The following is an 18,519-nucleotide window of genomic DNA, read 5'->3' as shown; positions in this document are numbered from 1 at the left end:
CTAAGACAAGTGCAAGCTAAATGATTAAGAAGCTGCAACTGTCAACTGAAGCTGCAGTCTGTCCAGACAAAAACAGCTACACATAAAGAATTCCATAAAGAACTAGTAGGTCCCACATCAAAAATCATATGGGACCAAAAGGCATATGTAGGGTGCATAAAGAACATGTGGAGAATGAGTTCGTAGGTTGTGAAGGTCTAGAAGCCCAGGGTCTGCTTCTCGTTCTAGGTTTCTCTCAAGACATAGCCAACTTAAGCTTTCAGGTAATGGAAGGTTCTAGAAGGTCTTCCCAGAGCCTTTTCTTCTCAAGGCTGAACAAACCCAACTTTCAGCGTGTCCTCACAGGAGAAGTGCCCCATTCCTCTGACCTGCTTGGTGTCCTTCCTCTGAACTCACTATGTCCATGGTCTTCTTAGACTGGGGGGTCCCAGAGCTGGATGCAGTAATACAGTTGGGGTGTCACGAGAGGAGAGAGGAGGGACAGAATTGCTTCCCCTGAAATGGGCTGCTTCTGCTTAAGCTTCTTTGGATGCTGCCCAGGTTGTGAGCACAATACTAGAGCTTGAGATTATACTGATACAACTTCAGTACTACTCACTTCTAGGAAAATCCCAGACTGTGCAGCTATGTTGTGCAGGATTTTTTGTTGAGCATTATTTTAGGAGCTAAATGATTTTCCAAGGCATTTGAATATTTCTGTTTGTTTCATAAGTAGCTGTAGTATTCTTTTTGCTTTTCAGCTTTGATTAGGGTTATAAAAATAAGTACTTTAGTTTGGCAGGAAGACTTAGAGCAAACTGGGTTTAAAAAGCATGATGGTAATTTTTTTAAGAGTCGTCTTTTAAGAGTTCAAAAGCAAGCAATTTCAAAGTATTGTAATTCAAGGAAGTGAGTCAGAAGGCCGACTTGGCTAAGCAGGGATCTTTTTGTAGAACTTAAATAAAAATGGGAGGTGTTTGGACATTGAAAACAAAGACAGATGATACAGGAGGGTCTGCAGAGAAGCTGTTTACCACTGCAGGGAGGAGATTTGTGTGGTTAAAGCTTGATGAACATCCAAGCTGGACAGCACTGTGGTGGAGGACAAATAGCCTTTTAAAAAGATCAACAGCAGAAGGATGTTCAGCGATAATACTGATCTATTACTTGATGAGGTCAGTCACCTCACAATTAGGGGTGTGGACAGAGCGAGATATTTAATGCCTTTTTTTACCTCTATCTATAACACCAGTGATGCGCCCAGGGACCCTTGTAGTCTTGTGACTTGAAGTCTTTGTAAACTCTGAAGTTGTTCGAGATTTACTGCTCCAGCTGAATGTACATAAGTCAATGGGGCCTGGTGCAACTCATCTCCGTATACAGAAAGAGCTAGCTGATCAATATTGTGGGTCCTGTCCATGTTATTTTTCAATGGTCATGGGAGTCTGGAAAGATACTAGTTGACTGGAAGCTGGCAAATGTAGTCCCAGTGTTCAGTAAGACTTAAGAGGGAAGACTTTGGTAATTACAGGCCAATAAGTTTCAGTCCAGTGCCTGGTAAAATTATGGAGAAGGTTATTCTGTGAGCAAGAGACAAACACTTGAGAGACCATACAGTCATTAGTCAGAGCCAGAACTGGTCCCTGAGGGGAAAGTCTTGCTTAGCCAACTTAAGCTGGGAGTTGGACTCCATGATCCTTACAGGTCCTTTTCAACTTGAAATGCTCTATGATCATGATGCTTTCTTCACTAGATTCTTCATCTGTTGTAGATAATTTATAGCACCTGTGCCTATTGTGCATTGCTGTGATCTTTGAATAGTAACCTGGGAAAAAACATTAAAGCCATACTGAACTTCTAGCATGTAAGATTGTTTTGAGCACTACGACTTTGTTTCCCCATGCCACATTATGAAGCTAAGTATCAGTACACGGTAGTGTCAAAAACATATATTTTTTCTGTGCTTAATGAAAGAAATACTACTGTATTTCAGCAACAGTCTGTATCCTCTGAATATAATGGCTGAAATGCAACTTTTGCTGAAATGCATCTTTTGCTGGGATTATATTCATAATACTTGTATTAACCTAGCAGAAATTGTGGAGTGATACCTAGCAAAAATTGGTGAAGTAGTAATGCAGTAGATTATGGATCTTGAATTTGAAAGTTTCATATGTTATATTACTTCTCTAGTTAGTTGGGTGATATAAGCTTTTGTTAAGTAGAAGGCTCTGGAAGACATTATTAATAAATTACATTGTGTTTCAGAGTATGAATAGATGACTCTTAGATGCCGCAATCCTCTGAAACAGTTACTGGCTGTATTAATATTCATGTCTGAACAAAATTAAAATTCCATTTACTTTTACTGAATTCCTAAAGTTCTTTGTGTGTTAATTGAAAGTAATGCTAGATAACCTGCACCATAGAACCCAGCTGATGTCTTTTTCCTAAAGATTAGAAATACTGAAAGCAGCATATCAAGTTTTCAGTTTCTTTCAGTAGCAGTTCCTTTAAAACATCTAAATTGGTTCTTACAGATATAATGAAATTCATTAGAATAGGAAAATGTTTCTCTGTAATTGTCTTTTGTTTTCTTAGCCTCCTCCAGGAAATGTGAAAATGCCGAATGTACCCAGTACCCAGCCAGCAATAATGAAACCAACAGAAGAACCATCTTCCTACACACAAATAGCAAAGGTTTGTCTGCAACTTTTAGGCATTAGGTTCCTTTTAATAATAATTATTTAAATATGTTTCTGGAATAATGTATTTTGTAAATAAGTATTGCTTTCCAAATTAAAATTAATACTGCCTTTAAGTAATTGGTAATACGTGAATTTGTGCTATATTGAGTCAGTCTTCATAAATGGAGACGCTCAGTTATAGTGAAAAGACTTGGAATATTTATGCCATGTTCATACTTTTTGTCAATATCTGATTATATTTGTTTTGTTCAGGAGCATGCCTTGGCCCAGGCAGAACTGCTAAAGCGTCAGGAAGAGCTGGAACGAAAAGCAGCTGAACTAGATCGCAGAGAAAGGGAAATGCAGAGTCTCAATCAGCAAGGGGGTATGCATGAAAAATATACTTTAAATTTCAGAAATGTCACTTTTCATTAGAAACTTTTAATTTTACAGTGACATTGTGAAGCAGATTGAAGAGGCATTACATTTTTGTAATGTCTTCAGTAAAAGGAAGTTTATCTCCACTGAGAAGATTAATACAGTGAATAAACTATGCTGTCCTTTCAGATTTTCAGTGAAAAAAATTTAAATGTGGCCTCTGTAGCATGTTGTTCTCTTCTATCTATTATTCTATTTTTATTCTAGATTAGTATCTGAGTAACACTACTGAATAAAAATGGAGCATTTTGAGATGAAGTAAAACCAACTTCTTGAAGTAACATCTCTGATTCCTTATTTGTCTATTTAAATCTGTATGAGAACTCTTCTGGTTTGAAACATTTAATTTCTTTTGCTGTGTTACAAACATAATATTCTACACAAATAGCAGAAATATCTATTCTATTATTAAATTTTTATTAGATTTTTTGTATGCCACAGACTCTGTGCTGTGCAAAATCAACTGTTTTTTACAGCAATTTCACACATGTGAGTAGATTTACATCCTCTTAACTGAAGATGCTTTGCTAGAAGTACATCTGAACATTCCTTTTCAAAAGGAAGAACTTCAGACTGAAGTTCCCAAAGAATCCCAAAACGCAACAAAGCAAATCCTTGTGTGTAAGGTTAACTTTATCTGGTCATTTCACTTTTATCTACAATTCTGTTTTATTTTCACACATGCTGGTCTTTTTTTGAATATGCAGTGTTACAATTCCAAATTGCTTAATTCCTTAGTAATTCAAGTTGTCAGGAGATTTTGTAGAATAGAATAAAATATTTTCAGTTGGAAGAGACATACAATGAATCTCAGAATAGTGACTGGAATAGAGTTGAAAGGGGACTCTGGAGGTCACCTCTTCCAAGGCAGGGTCACCTGGAGCAAGTGATAGAGGAACAGGAATGCATCCAGGTGGGTTTTGATGGTCTCTAGAGAGGGCTCCAGAGAGGACTCCACAAAGCCTGTTCCAGCACTCTCAATGTAAAGAAATTCTTCCTCATGTTCAGTGAAACTTCTTGTGTTTTAGTTTATTGCCATTTCTTTTTGTCCAGTATCTGGACACCACTGAAAAGTCTGGCCCCATGCTCTTGGCACCCACCTTTCAGATATTTATATGTTGATGAGATCCCCTCTCAGTCTTCTCTTCTCTAGACTAAACAGGCCCAGCCCTCTCAGTCTCTCCTCATAAGAGAGATGCTCCAGACCCCTCATCATCTTTGTGCCCCTTTGCTGGACGCTCTCCAGGAGCTCCTTGTCTCTCTGGTTTTGACTGCCATTCAGCCAGTCCTTGGTCCACCCCACTGTCTATTCACCTAAACCATGTTTCCTGTGCTTACCTATGAGGACGTTATGGGAGACAGTGCCCAAAGCCTTGCTGAAGTGGAAGCAGACAACAACCACTGCTCTCCCCTGACCTACCCATCCTGCCCTGCCATCACAGGAGGCTGTCAGATTGACTGCTCCTGATGACCTTCTTTTCTTCTGCATGCTTGGTGCTGACCTCCAGAGTGTTCTTTTCTATCACCTTTCGAGGGATGGAGATGAGGCTGACTGGCCGGTAATTTCCTGGATCCCCCTCCTTGCCAGTTTTGAAGGTGGGAGTAACACTGGCTTTCCTTCAGTCATCAGGTCCTGTTCCTGTTTCCTATGATTTTCCAAAGATGGTAGAGAGTGGCTTGGCTACAGCATCTGTCAGCTCCCTCAGCACCTGTGGGTGCATCTCATCAGGGCCTCTGGATTTATGTGTGTTATAAGTCTGCACAGTTGATCTCCAACCAAACTCTTTATGACTGGAAAAAGCCTTCTTTCCTCCAGCCTTCCTGTCCTTGCCCCAAGGTCTGAGATTTCCTGAGGGCTGGCCTCAGTAGCTAACACTGAAGGAAAGAAGGCATTCAGTAATTCTGCCTTCTCTCGGTCTTCCTTCACTAGGACACCTATCTGATTCAGCAGTGACCCCACATTTTCCCTAGTTTTCTTTTTGCTGTTAATGTAATTGTAGAAGCCTGGCTTGTTCTTGATATCATTTGACAGACTAAATTGCAAGTGGGCCTAGGCCTTTCTTGTCCAATCTGTGCATACTCAGATGATGTTCCTATAGTCCTTCCATATGACCTGCTCCTTTTACCACATCCCATAAATTTCTTTCTTGAGTTTGAAATTTACCACAAGTTCTGTGCTTATCCATGCAAGTGTCTTGCCCCCTCTTCCTGGTTTCTTGGTCATAGGAATGTGCTGGACTTGAGGAAGTGATGGTTGAATATTGACCAGTTTTCTTGGATCCCCTTCTCTAGAGCCCTAATCCTGAGATTCTGCTTAGCAGGTCTTTGAAGAGGGTGAAGTTAGCTCTCTGGAAGTTTAGGGTTCTAGACCTGGTTGCTACTTTACCTCCACTACACAGCATCTTGAGTTCCACCATCTGATGGTTGCTATAGCCAAGGCTGGCTTCAGCCTTCACATCCTCAACCAGTTCCTCCTGGTTTGATTGTTGTCTTGGCTTAGAGACAAATTTTAGGAGAAAATGCTCTGGAATGAGTATTTCCTCTAAAGAGAAGGGCTTCAGTAATCCATTTTTGCCAATGAGAAATGAACACCAGCGGATGAAAGTGAAAAAAAAACCTGCTTATCAAAAAGAATGGTGCCCACAAGGCACAGAAAATAGTAAAGATTGAATAAATGGTAGATGTTTACATTTTAGAACCTTACCCCCCACCTGGAGGTGTGGCTTGGAAAGAAAAAAATGGCAGCTGGCTCTTTGTATTAGGGAAGGGGAAAAAGGAGTTTGCACCACAACTCAGGCAAAACAGATGGAAACCTGTTGAACTTCTGGCATTAGTGTCCTCCTTGCACCAGATGAAACTAGTGGCTTTTGGTGTCTTTTCTCTTGTTGGCTCAGCCTTTTTTCCTGAGGTTTTGGGGTCAGAGTAGCTCCCTGCTGGTCCACCATCTCAGTTGGGTTCGGATGGGGTCAATTTGGATCTCCAACCAAAAATGCAGCAGAAACAGTTCAAGAAAAAAAACCAAAATGCAGCTGAAAGTATTCTTGCTGCAGCCTCCAGGCCAGTGGAAAGGAAGAAAAAAAAACCCCGTGCTTAAGCTAACAAAAACTAATTTAGTGAAAGCAAGAATGTGGTGTCCTGGCCTGCACCACAGCCGCACGCTCTGGAGAGAGGCTGTGAATAAAACCCTTGCAGGAGTCCAAGGCTCCCTGCCCCTCCCCCTGATTTATCTTAAAGCTGCAGCAGCTATTTCTGGGAATAAGGCAGATGACTAGGGAATAGAGTATCAATGAAAAATCACCCCAAGACAATTATCCAGCAACACATCTTTCTTCATTGGTTCTTATACCTCATGCCTCAAAAAATTATCTGCAGTGATCTTCAGGAATTTCCTGGACTATGTGTGCTGGGCCCTGTTGTCCTGCAAATACCAGCATTGTTGAAGTCCCTAGGAAAACCAGGGCCTATGATGGTGAAACTATTGCCAGCTGTCCATAGAAAGCCTCGTCAACTTCCTTGTGCTCATCAGGTGGCCTACAAGCACCCTCAACAGTGTCACCCATATTATCATCCTGTCCCTTAATTCTCACCCATAAACTTTCAACTCATTTGTCTGTTCCTGAATAGAGCTTGATACAATTCAGTTGCTTTCTTATATGAAGAACAACTCCACCACCTTGCCTCTCTGACCTGTCCTTTCTAAAAAATTACAGCCAGGCATGAAATTATTCCAGTCATGTGAGCTGTCCTACCATATCTCTGTAATTGTAATGAGGTGATGGTCTTGCAGCTACACATAGATTTCCAGTTCTTGTTTATTCCCCATGCTGCTGTGTGTACAGGCAACTTCAGACAGGCAATCCAGTGTCCAGATTCCCTAGCTGGAGTGTAACAAGATTCATTGTAGCCATGAATACCCTTGATGTCATTAGCCCTGTAATTCGCATCTTGAGAAGGAGTCAAGGAACATCTGTTGATGCACTGGTTGGCATGACCTCGTCTCTAGAAGGAAGCAATAGAATGATCATAGCCACTTTGGACCCTACCCCCTGAGTCCTGTAGTCTAAGGTCCATCCCACCAAATTGGCCAGCATGCTGCCAAAGATTTTCTTGCCCTTTTTTAAACAGGTGGACCTCATATGGAATAGGTGGCCTAACAGGCCACAATCATTCAAGCAAAACCCATTGTTATAAGAGCCAAAACCTTGATGGTGGCCAGGAAGCCAGATGTTGACCTGCACAATGTGGCTGCTTCTGGCTGTCCCTGTTTCTGTGACCAGGAAGATATATGAGATGATGACTTGGGCACCACTGTTTGTCACTTGTCTTGCCAGCACAGTCTTTCTTGATCCTGCATATTTTTTGGCTTGTGTTACCATTTGTACCCATGTGAGAAAGGAATAGCGGGCCATGGTCCATGCTCTTGACAAGTCGGGCTACCCTCTTGGCAGTATTATGGATCTTAGTCTCTGGCAGGCAACATTACTCTTGTAACTCCATTGGGCTGGTAGATGGTGTCTTAGGGACACTAAGATATTCACCCACCACAATTACTCAGTGTTTCTTCTTAGAGTAGCAACTATGTGCTGCTGGTCCAGATATTCCTTGTTGGACTTGCTAATGGACATCTAAAGCCTTTAAAACATTGTATATGTTTTGGTGTGGATGTTGGAGGGTAGAGGTTGGACTTGAGCTCTGTATTTGTGGGTCACCAGATTTAAAGTGTCTTACACTCAGTGATGTCTATTGTAAGTATATGGTTTTGAAGCCGTTTCTCTATCTCCATTTCAGTCCCTCTAACACAGCCTATTGCAATTTGTCCACCTTCTGCAGCAGTTCATCAAACTATGCACATTTCATGCAGGTACAAGCCTTTTCTCCAGCAGAAGTATCTGTGCATCCATTGCAAGCTACCACCTGTACTCATGTCTCTTTCCTTACCAGTTCCCTCAGTGGATGTGTCAGTCAGACTTCTCTGGGGCTCTCAGTAGACACACTTGTTTTGATTCTGAGACAAGTGTCCATCATTATGGCAGAGACCTAGAGCACTTAGCACTTACCCGAAGCATGGACCAACCTGTGCATTGCAGCACCCTCCCTACTCACCTTGCTGCACAAACTACCACACTACATCTTTTTGATGCACCATGGTCTGGTCACTAGTGCTCCCTAAAGCTGATTAAATCTCCCACACTGCTCCTCGTAATACTCACTCCACTCCTGTCTGATTTGTGAGAGCTTCTGGGTCCTTATAAGGCTTTGGGCTGCTGTTCAGGAGTCCCTGAGCTCAAGAAACCTTTGGTTGCTGCTGCTGCCCTCCTGACTGACAATGGCCATATAGTCCAACTGCCTATCCACTTCAGTACCAGTATGTTAAAGCATGTAAGTCATTAAGGGCATTATTCATATGCTCTGAAACACTGACAGGCTGAGGATATTGACCACTCCTCTAGGAAACCCATTCTAGTGTTTGAACATTTTCTTGGTAAGGAAGTGCTTCCAGATGTCTGTTGTGAACTTACTCTGGCACAACTTTGAACTATTCCATGAATTGCATTTCTGAATCCCAGGGACATGCACATAAATTTGGATTCCTTTGAAAACACCATAGAGTGATCTTGATTGGAGAACAGTGTCTTTTGGAATTCTCTACCTATTTCCTTTCATTTGCCTTAAGATGCTGGCTGCACATCTAGGACACTGTTGTCATCTATTGTCTTAATTTACTGTAGTGAAAGATCTTCGAGCTGGTATGTCACCTCAGCTTGATGCCTTTGGCCTTCTTGACTCAGGTTCTGTGCAGCGTTGCATTCAACCTAATAAAAGTGTGCTGCTTCCTATTTCAACTAATTCATTTGGTCACATGGTGATTAATATATCTGAAACTCTGCATTCAGAGTTTGAAATGCAATGGCAAAGCATTTCAAAGCAATCACTTTGTTGCAGCGATTGTCTCAACTGAATCTCCAGGTCTCTGCTTGATATGACTTGTGTTCAGCAGAGTGTAAACTCTAGCCTGCAATCAGATAAGCATTCAGGAAAGCCTAGTGTCTGATCCTGTGTCCTTTGCAGTGTCCTCACTTTGTCACACAACTGTATCAAAATACAGTGATGCTGTAGGGCATATTGTTAGAAATAGGTACTTACAAACCATTTCACTCACTTTCTTTTGAGACTTCCTGCTTTTTAGGTAAGTTTGTCAGGAAACCGTATTGGAAAGTAGAGATACTTTGACACTAAAAATATCAGGATTCTGAAAATGAAGAATGCTTTTCAGTCCCCTGTCTTTGTGTTCAACAGACTGTATGAGTATGGTGGAAGTATGGGAGATACTCATTTAAAAGTCGAGGAATTCTCAGAAATTGTTTTTCTGTCCATATCTGTTTTGTGAAAAATTCTCTTACTTTTTAGGAAATGTTGGATGCCTGCTCAGTCTTTTTTGTAGATAACTATTGTACTTTCCGTGACCTGGCTACACTTAATTGTATTTAATTTCTGAAGTTTACATTGAGGATTACTCTTAAAACTCTTGGGTTTTGGTAGCCCAAGTTATCAATCCATTTAAGAAACTAATATATTAAACAGTTCAAACAATTTCAAACATGTACCTCTTTCAAGTATACAGAGACAAAATCTACATTATAAACACCTTTTTTTTCCTTTATTTTCTATTTTGCAGGTAGAAAAAACAACTGGCCACCTCTCCCTGAGAATTTTCCTGTAGGTCCTTGTTTTTACCAGGATTTTTCAGTAGACATTCCTGTAGAATTCCAGAAGACAGTAAAGATTATGTACTATTTGTGGATGTGTAAGTATTTTCTTTTTAAGAAAAATAAAGTGCATGTTCAAACTTGGTAATATATATCTGCTGCTTTGGTTTTTGGAACATCTATAATGAAGAATTATTTTAAATCCAGAAGCCAAATATTGAAGCAAAATTTTATGTTAACTTCAGTTTTAAAAGTATTGTATTACAAAATAAAAGCTTCCACAGAAGAAAAGGAGGATTATCCTAGGGCAGTTTGGTTCTAATGTATTGCAATTATCTGGTTTAAGTTTCTCCAGTTGTAAAATGAACTTTGATCATTTATTAACTTAGGAATAATTTTACTGGTTTTAAAATCAGCTTATATGTTAAGGAATAAATCTCACAATTAATGTTAATAGACTTTTGAGTTCAAGATCTATAATATCCATTTGCTTTAATATACATAACTTTATATAGTTTAATACAGCTTTAATCTGCAGCAAAGGCTTAATATCGTTTTACCCTATTTTAAGAAATAGTGTCAATTAGCTGAAGAATCAGTCTATGTTAAAATTATCATTTGTAGTCAAAGAATGCTCTACACCATCTTTGTAGGATTAATTTTGCCCTCACTGAGGGGCTGTGTTTTTACTGGAGAAATGCTGGAATAAAGAAGTGTGCAGATGCCATACTTGTTTCTTCTGCCTTGTCCACTGTGATTGATACAAGCCTAATAAATACTCTGATGAAATTGCAAGATTTAGATACTTTGATGCCTTTAATATATTTTCAGCCTTCCTAAGAAAATGTGGATTTTAGATGTACTCTGAACTTTTTTTCGTAGCTTAAGATGTAGTTAGGAAATCTCCATAATTTTACACGTTACTCTAATAATCGTATTGCTGTGATTGAACCATGTAATTGAAACACATGAAATGAGCAGACAGCACTGAATCAAATCTATTCCACTTCGTCATAATCTAGAGCTTTCTATATTCGTTGCTAGATCATTAATCTTCGGATAAGCAACTGTAGAGCGTATAACTGGTCACTCTCATCAAATTGCCAGATAATTGAGATGTATATGAAATCTAAGGTGAAATACTCAAAATTTTAGGATGGTTACCAATTCTAGCTATTTGCAGGACTGAGTTCTGAAAGTGCATATGCTTCAAATATGAGGTGAAGCTGGGTAGTTAGAATTGGAATATTAATACTCTTCTTAATTTTTCTTTTTATGGCAACAAGAAAAGTAAAAAGCAATATTATATTCTTTCAAAATATGTAGGAGCTGTGCTTTAATACTGACATGACTGCTTATCGTCTAGGTAGACTGAGGTTTCAACCAAGTCTTCTTGCACTCTTTGTTCTCTTGCTGTAGTGCTGTCTGACTTACATGTATTACTCAAGAAGGCAGGAACAGGGCATAATAAAGGAAAAACAAGACAAAATCTTTTTCATGGTTAAAAAAAGAAGGATAAAAAAGATAGGGCATAGAACCCCATCCCTTGGGGTTGGCTGTTCAATTGGGTCTTTTTGTTCCTAGGGCTGCATCTGTGTACTTTGGCTAATTTCTCATTGACTATTCATCCTCTGAGGAGGTACTTATTCCCATAGTAGACCTGCTTCTTCTTGCCTTTTTTTTTTTCGTCTTCCAGAACTTCCTGTGTCATGTAAGGTCTAGGGGTTCTGTGAACATAATCACATTTGGACTGCCTTCTCAGCACTTTATGAAGTAGGTCCTTTTCCTTTGTAGTAGCCCTGGGAACAAACTTACTAGTTTAGTTTTCTGTGTTTCCACAGTTAGTATTAATTTGATATCATCATTCTTGGTTTTTATATCTCTGAGGAAACTTCTTTACCTGTTTAAGATCCATATGCTCTTCCTTTCATGAGAAAACAACTCTGTTTGTATCCCTATTTCATTAACTCATCCCTCGTTTCTCCTTTTGTATCAGAAGTCAGAGTTTTCTAATTCTTTGATATGTTTTATATTTGCACATTTTTTCCTAGGGGAGAGATTTTTTTTTTTGTAAACAGACTTGAGTGCTTACATGTTTTTGTGAACTATAACAATCAATTAGCAATGACTTTTCACAGTTGCTATTGGAGCTTTTCTATTTTATCTTGGCATTGTGGCCATTGGTGCTTTAAGGGCTTACACAAGAAAATTACAGTTTTCCTAGCTCATTAGTGCTGAGCATTAATGCTTGGATCTTTTTGTGCTATTACTGTGTCCAGTGTCAATTACAATGTCTGTTGAATTGTGCTAACACTCAAAAACAGGCTCAAATACATGTTTTCAAGCTACTTTCCCCACAGGCTGATAGCATGTGCCAAATAAACACCACTCTGATTTTCAAAGAATATGTCTTATTTGAAGTTGCAAATGGAAGAGATTCTGGTAGAAAGCTAATACACTGAAGTGCCAACTTTTTCTGTTCAGGAGAGTTTCATCTCACCCTCTGACTGAGGATATGCTAGATGGTGTGTGTGTGTATATATATGTATATCAGTCTGTGTAGATGTTTGTTCTGCCTGTCCCTGAGAACCTCCAATGATAGACACTTCACAAACTCCCTCCAAGCCTGTTCTAATGCATTCCTGTCTTTTAGAATTAGAAGATGTTTCTTGGTATATTAATTTAATTCTCCCCTCCTGTGTTTGATCTTTCATGTTCTATCCACTGTTGCTATGGAAAATACATTTATCCCCATTAGTCATCTCCTTTTGCCTTACTTAGCGTATTTCACTCAGCCTTTCCTTGTGAGTGGTGTTTTCACAAGGTTTGACTGGTTGCTGTCATACAAATTCAGTGTTAGTCCACTCCATATTATTATGTGGTTTTTTAGTGTGTAGGATCAGGAAATTTTTTAAATGTACCTTCACATTTTAGATAGCACATGTTTATGTGCTGATCCAAGACTGTTTAATACTTATGTTGTCTGTTTTAGAATCTGTTTTTTCCCTATGCAAGATCTTCCTCTTTTTTGTAAGCCATGCTAGCATACCTCTCCCAAGTGAGCAGAACAGACTAGGAACAGAAGCCTGAACAACATCTGAAGCTACTTGGTGCTCCAAGCTTATATGTGATCAAACTTCACTAGCCAAGTCCTCACTTATGAGTTTCCTTGTGGCTTCAAAACTCTCCATTCTATAGGCATCCCATGTGCCTTTAGGCAGTTCCAGTCCAGGGTGACAGTCATGTCTCCTAATGTGGGCTTAGGTTTCTTGAAACTATAATCAATGAAATATTACTGAAATTAAATCTAGTACAAAAATTTGTTTTCATAAGGACTCAAATTGCGAAATCATCTCAATAATGTACATGCCAAATATCTTCAGTACAACTTGCGATCTTTATCCACAACTCACTTTCAGACATTTATGGATGATAAAGTGTAGTTAATTAAGACAAGGAATATATCTAAAGGAGAATTTTTCTGTTCAGAGAAGTTTATACAAAAACAAAAAAGTAAAGTATTAATATTTATTAAATTAATGTATTTTCCCATTCTTTACTCTTATTCTGGCATGAACACCTTCTTTTTCAACCTGAGCTGCTTCTACACACAAACTAGGAGAAGGCTTTCTTCAATCACAGAGTACTATATTGTTATAGCTATGAAGCTGTCATACAGAAATTCTATGTTGCAGACTTCTGATGAAGCCCTAGGTGATTTCAGCCTCCAGGTGGTCATTATTTTCTAATAGCTTGATTTATGGTTTAATTTGCTGAGACAAGTAGGTGGAAGGTGCTTTATAACTGTTACCCTGAACCCACAAACACATCTATTCATATAAGAGCTTGAGCTTGCCTACATCCCTTAGTGAAGGTATTGGCTCAAAGAATTCTCTGTATCTTGCACCAAGCAGGCAGAGTGAAGGGCAAGCACCGTAAAGTGAGATTTGTCAGTCAAGTCTGTAGTCTTCCTCTATACCTTGCTAATACCTTCTTTGCACAGCTGACACTCTCTGTTGCAATAGTGAAGCAGACCCCTGTGTTTTAGTATCAGTAGTGGGTGTGATGCTTCACCCTTTTCTGCACTGATGGTACTCTTTTAAAACTGGTCCTGTTACCATAATTGCAGTTATTAAAAGAAAGTAATTTGGGAAAGTTCAGTCTCCACCAGAATTTGAATGTTTCTAGTAACATAGGGGTCTCCATGTGTTCCAGTATTTAATAGAAAAAGAGAGAATACCCTTTTCTTGTACTTATCAAAGGAAGGCAGGAACTGGGATTTTTTTGTATAGTTTCTTTTGCTTTGTGAGGCATAACACATGAATTCAGAAAGGAGTTGTTTTGCCTACCCCTTGGGGCAGTGCTAAGATATGTAGGTGCAATAATTGCCTTTTATTTTAATGAATAAGTGTTTTGATTCTGGCAACTGTTGCAGGAAAATATGATTTATCTGAGGAAATGTTTTCAGTTTCATCAGTCTTCCATGCAATGATCTGTGCATCTTGCTTTTAAGAGCTTTTTCCCACTGTTTTGATTTATAGCTCAAGTCTTAATTAAGACAACAACAAAGAGTTTGAGGGTTCTCTTTTTCAGAATCCTTAGTATCTTGCCTATTCTGTTAACCTTGCTATCCAGGAGAATGACTAAAGTGTTGGTCTGAACTTAAATAAAAGAAAAATCATTGCTGTCAGGAGCAGTTTGTGCAGTTATAAATACCCTGCTTTATCCTGATCCACAAGGAAAGAAATTGTTCTCTGAGGCAGCAAAATCCTTCCTGAATCACTGATTATTGCTGAACAAAGAGAAAAATTCATGTCCATCTTTGAAGTCTAGCAGAACTAACTTCTTTGCCAGATAGCATGAATATAGTAGTTGTAATGTTTCTTAATATTGCCTTATTCTGTTCTAAGAAGTAAACTTAATTAAAATAAAATGTGAAATCATAACGCAAACACATTTTCTTTAGTAGAAATTGAATAGTTACTGTGTAACAAGGTTTGCCAATGAGAAAATTATAGTATTGAGCTAACAATAGACCCCCAGAAAGGCAGATGTTCTTAGGAAGACCAGTGTTCTAAGAAATATTTCAATATACAAAATGCATTAAAACATCTAGAACAGCTCCTTGCAGACTTGTTTTACTGAAGAACATTCTTAGTAAGTGAAGTTTTTGTTCTATTATATGGAAGACAAAGAGCTTTCTGTTGAAAGACTATTTGGGAAATTTTTGTTTTCAAATTTGAATGTGTACAGTGTCTATTTTGTGATGCACTTTGTCATTTTTAAGCTTTCTCTCAAAAAATATTCAATGGTCTCATAAATATTTGTATTCAATTATTACTGTAGAAAAAGAAAAGAAATTATTTCAGCTTTAGAAACCTCTTTTTTCTTAATTTAATGTTTGAAAGTGTTTTATTTTTATGACAAGATATTTTCCATTGCCAGATAGCTGGTGGTACTTGAATTTTCATGTTGAGTGCTCTCACTTGTGAATACAGGGTTTACCTAAGATTTAGGAAAAAAAAATATATATATATAAAAATTTATTACAGAAGGTCTTGAGATGGTATTGGTATTGTCAGCATGCTGATGTTTTGTTTAAAATGCTGTTTTCTTTAAATGTTTAAAGTGTTTAAAATTTCAGGTATAACTTTAGCAGTGGTAAAAAATTATTGTTTAAATATAACTTAATTAACACTATTTTGCTTTTGCTTCTACAGTCCATACAGTGACACTGTTTCTTAATATCTTTGGATGTTTGGCCTGGTTTTACGTCGATGCTACACGAGGGGTTGATTTTGGATTGAGTATTCTCTGGTTCTTGCTTTTCACCCCTTGTTCTTTTGTCTGCTGGTACAGACCACTTTATGGAGCTTTCAGGTAACAACTTCAGCTTGACTTAGGATATTTAAAAACTTGTCAAAAATGCGTTAACATTCCAGAATTTGCTTGATTATCATGATGATAATCCTTTAAAGTGCTTTCATTAGAAACAAAGAATATGTTTGCCATTAATTCAGTTGTTGAATTTGAAATACAGATGCCAGTAGTTGGTAATATAATGGAATTCCTTTAAAATATTTACTGTTTTTACTACAGACAAAATATTTGTCAGAAGTCCTTAACTTTGTGGAAGTTAATAAGGGCTGGTAACAGTTGCAGAGAACATTCTCTCTCATTACATCTGTCTTTCTACACACCAAGAATTTGAGCAGATTAGTAGTTAATAGTGTCTTAATTTTTTTGCTTCCTGAAAGAACTTCATAAATAGCTACTCTTAAAAGCTTTTATTTTTAAGTAATAGACACCTAGAGTATCTGTAATTGAAACAGACAGAGATTCTTAAGAATTAGTAGAGCAGGTATATCTTAAACAACTAGTATTTTTCCTAGTCTTAGCAATCTTCGCAAACTTCAGAAGCATAAGGTATGTGATTAAGAATGGAATTGTGTTTGCATGCAGAGTTAAACTTCTTCTTAGTGAAGATCAGCATGTAGAGATTTCAGGTCCTGTACTCCTGAAGTTTTAGGTTGTTTTTTTTTTTACATTGAAGTGATTCAGAATGTTCTCCGTTAAAATACCCTTATTCTTGTGTTAAAACATTGATGGCCAGAAGTTGCAATTAACTGTAACACTTAGACTACAAGAAGTGTTTCTTTTTGCTAACCAAGGCGGTATTGCTATACCCACAAATCTTCCATTAATTATATAGTTTAACTTGTATTTCTTGTCTAGTAAACCTATAGAATTTCTTAGAGAAAATTGCTTGGTTGAGGAAGGAGAACTCTACTTGCATGTTCAACTTTAAGTCAGTTGCTCATCTGAAAATGAAGTAGTTATTAAACTGAACTGGTTGTATAGAAATTACAAACTCCCTTCTTCAGGAAGAGCTGTTAAGGACAAAAATCTGTTTTATACTTAAGTAAATGATTTCTACTTTCTTAAGAAGTCTAGTAGGAAGCATATCATATGGTCAGTAGTTTTGATAGTAGTATATTGAGTCTTCATTGAAATTTTGGTTGTACATTTATATTTAGCTGGGGTTTTTTTTGGTTTTTTTTTTTTTTCGGTCTTTGTAAGGCTGGCATTTTGGTAATTTAACCAGGAAATGTATTTTGTACATTTTACGTTGAAATAACAGCTGCTTCAGTATTCTGGTATGCCATGTGTTTCAGTAATTCCATATGAGATCTTACTTCCTTTCAGAAGTTAAATATTCTCTTCCCATCTTGCCATCGCTGTGAACTTCACTCTGAAAGTGGAGCAGAATACAAACTTAAATGGTTAGTTGAAGGGCCCTGCTGTCAGCTGAACAGAACTATTCTCACGTTTCTTAGAGATGCAGGTGGCAAAATCACTATATTAAAGAAGAAGGAGCAGCTCTTGTAAATAAACACTCTGAAAACCACAGAATTGCTGATAGTTCAGGTCACTTAATACATGAAAGTACTTTTCATCTAATTAATGCTGTAAAAAGTTAGATTGTTGCTACAGAATGTGAATAAAAATAATGAATTTTCTGGCTGCTTTAATCTTTCTTTCCCACCTCTTTCAGGAGTGACAGTTCTTTCAGGTTCTTTGTGTTCTTCTTTGTATATATCTGTCAGTTTGCTGTACATGTACTTCAAGCTGCAGGATTTCAAAGATGGGGAAACTGGTGAGTACTCTGTTTGCCATAGTGTTGTACTGTGTGTAAGACAAACACTCTTACTTGAAGGAACATCTGCATTACAGTCTATGTTTTCAAATGAATAAACTTGTATTCACTAGAATGTTACATTTAACTCTCAAAAGAAATCATATGTGGAGTGCTCTTGACTAGGAGAAGTGGGTGAAATGTATCCAAAGAATGTGAGGTACTTCTGTTACTAGGCAGGTCAAAATTTTATCCTTCAGTTTAAACCACCTTGAACTTACTCTTCCATACACTAACCTCCTCTATTTTGGTGGTGTAAGGAGTTATTACTCATTCTGTGTTTAAGGTAAAGGAAAGCAAAAATTTAGACATCAATAACACATTGTTTGCATATTTTTCGTATTATTAGGTATTTCTAGTTATATTTATATACTTGCTACTTATTGAGAAATTTATGGCTAAAATTTGTAGAACAATTTAACAAGGCATTTGGGTGAATATAGCGGTATATCTTGGATATTATTTGAAAAGTACATTTGTTTGATTCACATCCATATTCTGCAGCAAGTTTGTCTTTCTTTCAAATGTTTGCAAATATATAAGCTTTTACATGAAGCTTGTAGGTATGTTATCTTTTATTTGAGTCTTTGAGGTCTAATATTTAGATTTTACAAGGAGAAACTATGGGGAATCAGTCACTGTCCTTGAAATAAAGGAATTAACTAAAAGCAAGGTTGTAGTAGCTAGCAGGTAACATGAAGAGTCATGAGTGGCAGTGCTGTAGCTGGGAAATGACACTTCTCTCTATCAGTGCTTTTTGCTGCAAACCTCAAAATATATGTAAGGCAGACAAAACATTGCTTTAGAATTTTTGTGTAAGGAAGGAACCTGGTTTTTTTCCCTTTGGAATCTTCAATTGCTTATTCATCCAAGTCTGGGAAGTGTGCTTTTAAGCATACTTAGGGAAGGAGTATTGAAAATAGTCAGATTATCAGAAAATCCTAATTACAGTTCAGATTTTGTGGTTTTGTGGTAGATTACAGTGGGATACAGCGAATATCAAAGCAGTGTG

General features: G+C 37.8%; 1 protein-coding gene across 1 annotated transcript in view; it reads left to right on the top strand.

The window, feature by feature from the left end:
* SCAMP1 (secretory carrier membrane protein 1) overlaps nucleotides 1–18,519 on the top strand; it is a 40,369-nt gene that overhangs the window by 16,870 nt on the left and 4,980 nt on the right. Inside the window, exons 3-7 of the mRNA XM_039709831.1 lie at nucleotides 2,581–2,679; nucleotides 2,940–3,051; nucleotides 9,781–9,909; nucleotides 15,532–15,691; nucleotides 17,367–17,468. Coding sequence (XP_039565765.1) covers nucleotides 2,581–2,679; nucleotides 2,940–3,051; nucleotides 9,781–9,909; nucleotides 15,532–15,691; nucleotides 17,367–17,468 — 602 coding nt within the window. The remainder of the gene's footprint in view (nucleotides 1–2,580; nucleotides 2,680–2,939; nucleotides 3,052–9,780; nucleotides 9,910–15,531; nucleotides 15,692–17,366; nucleotides 17,469–18,519) is intronic.

This window comes from Passer montanus, unplaced genomic scaffold, assembly GCF_014805655.1.
Source record: "Passer montanus isolate IOZ18808 unplaced genomic scaffold, ASM1480565v1 scaffold22, whole genome shotgun sequence".
Taxonomy (NCBI): Eukaryota; Metazoa; Chordata; class Aves; order Passeriformes; family Passeridae; genus Passer; species Passer montanus.
This window is presented reverse-complemented; position numbering and strand designations above follow the sequence as displayed.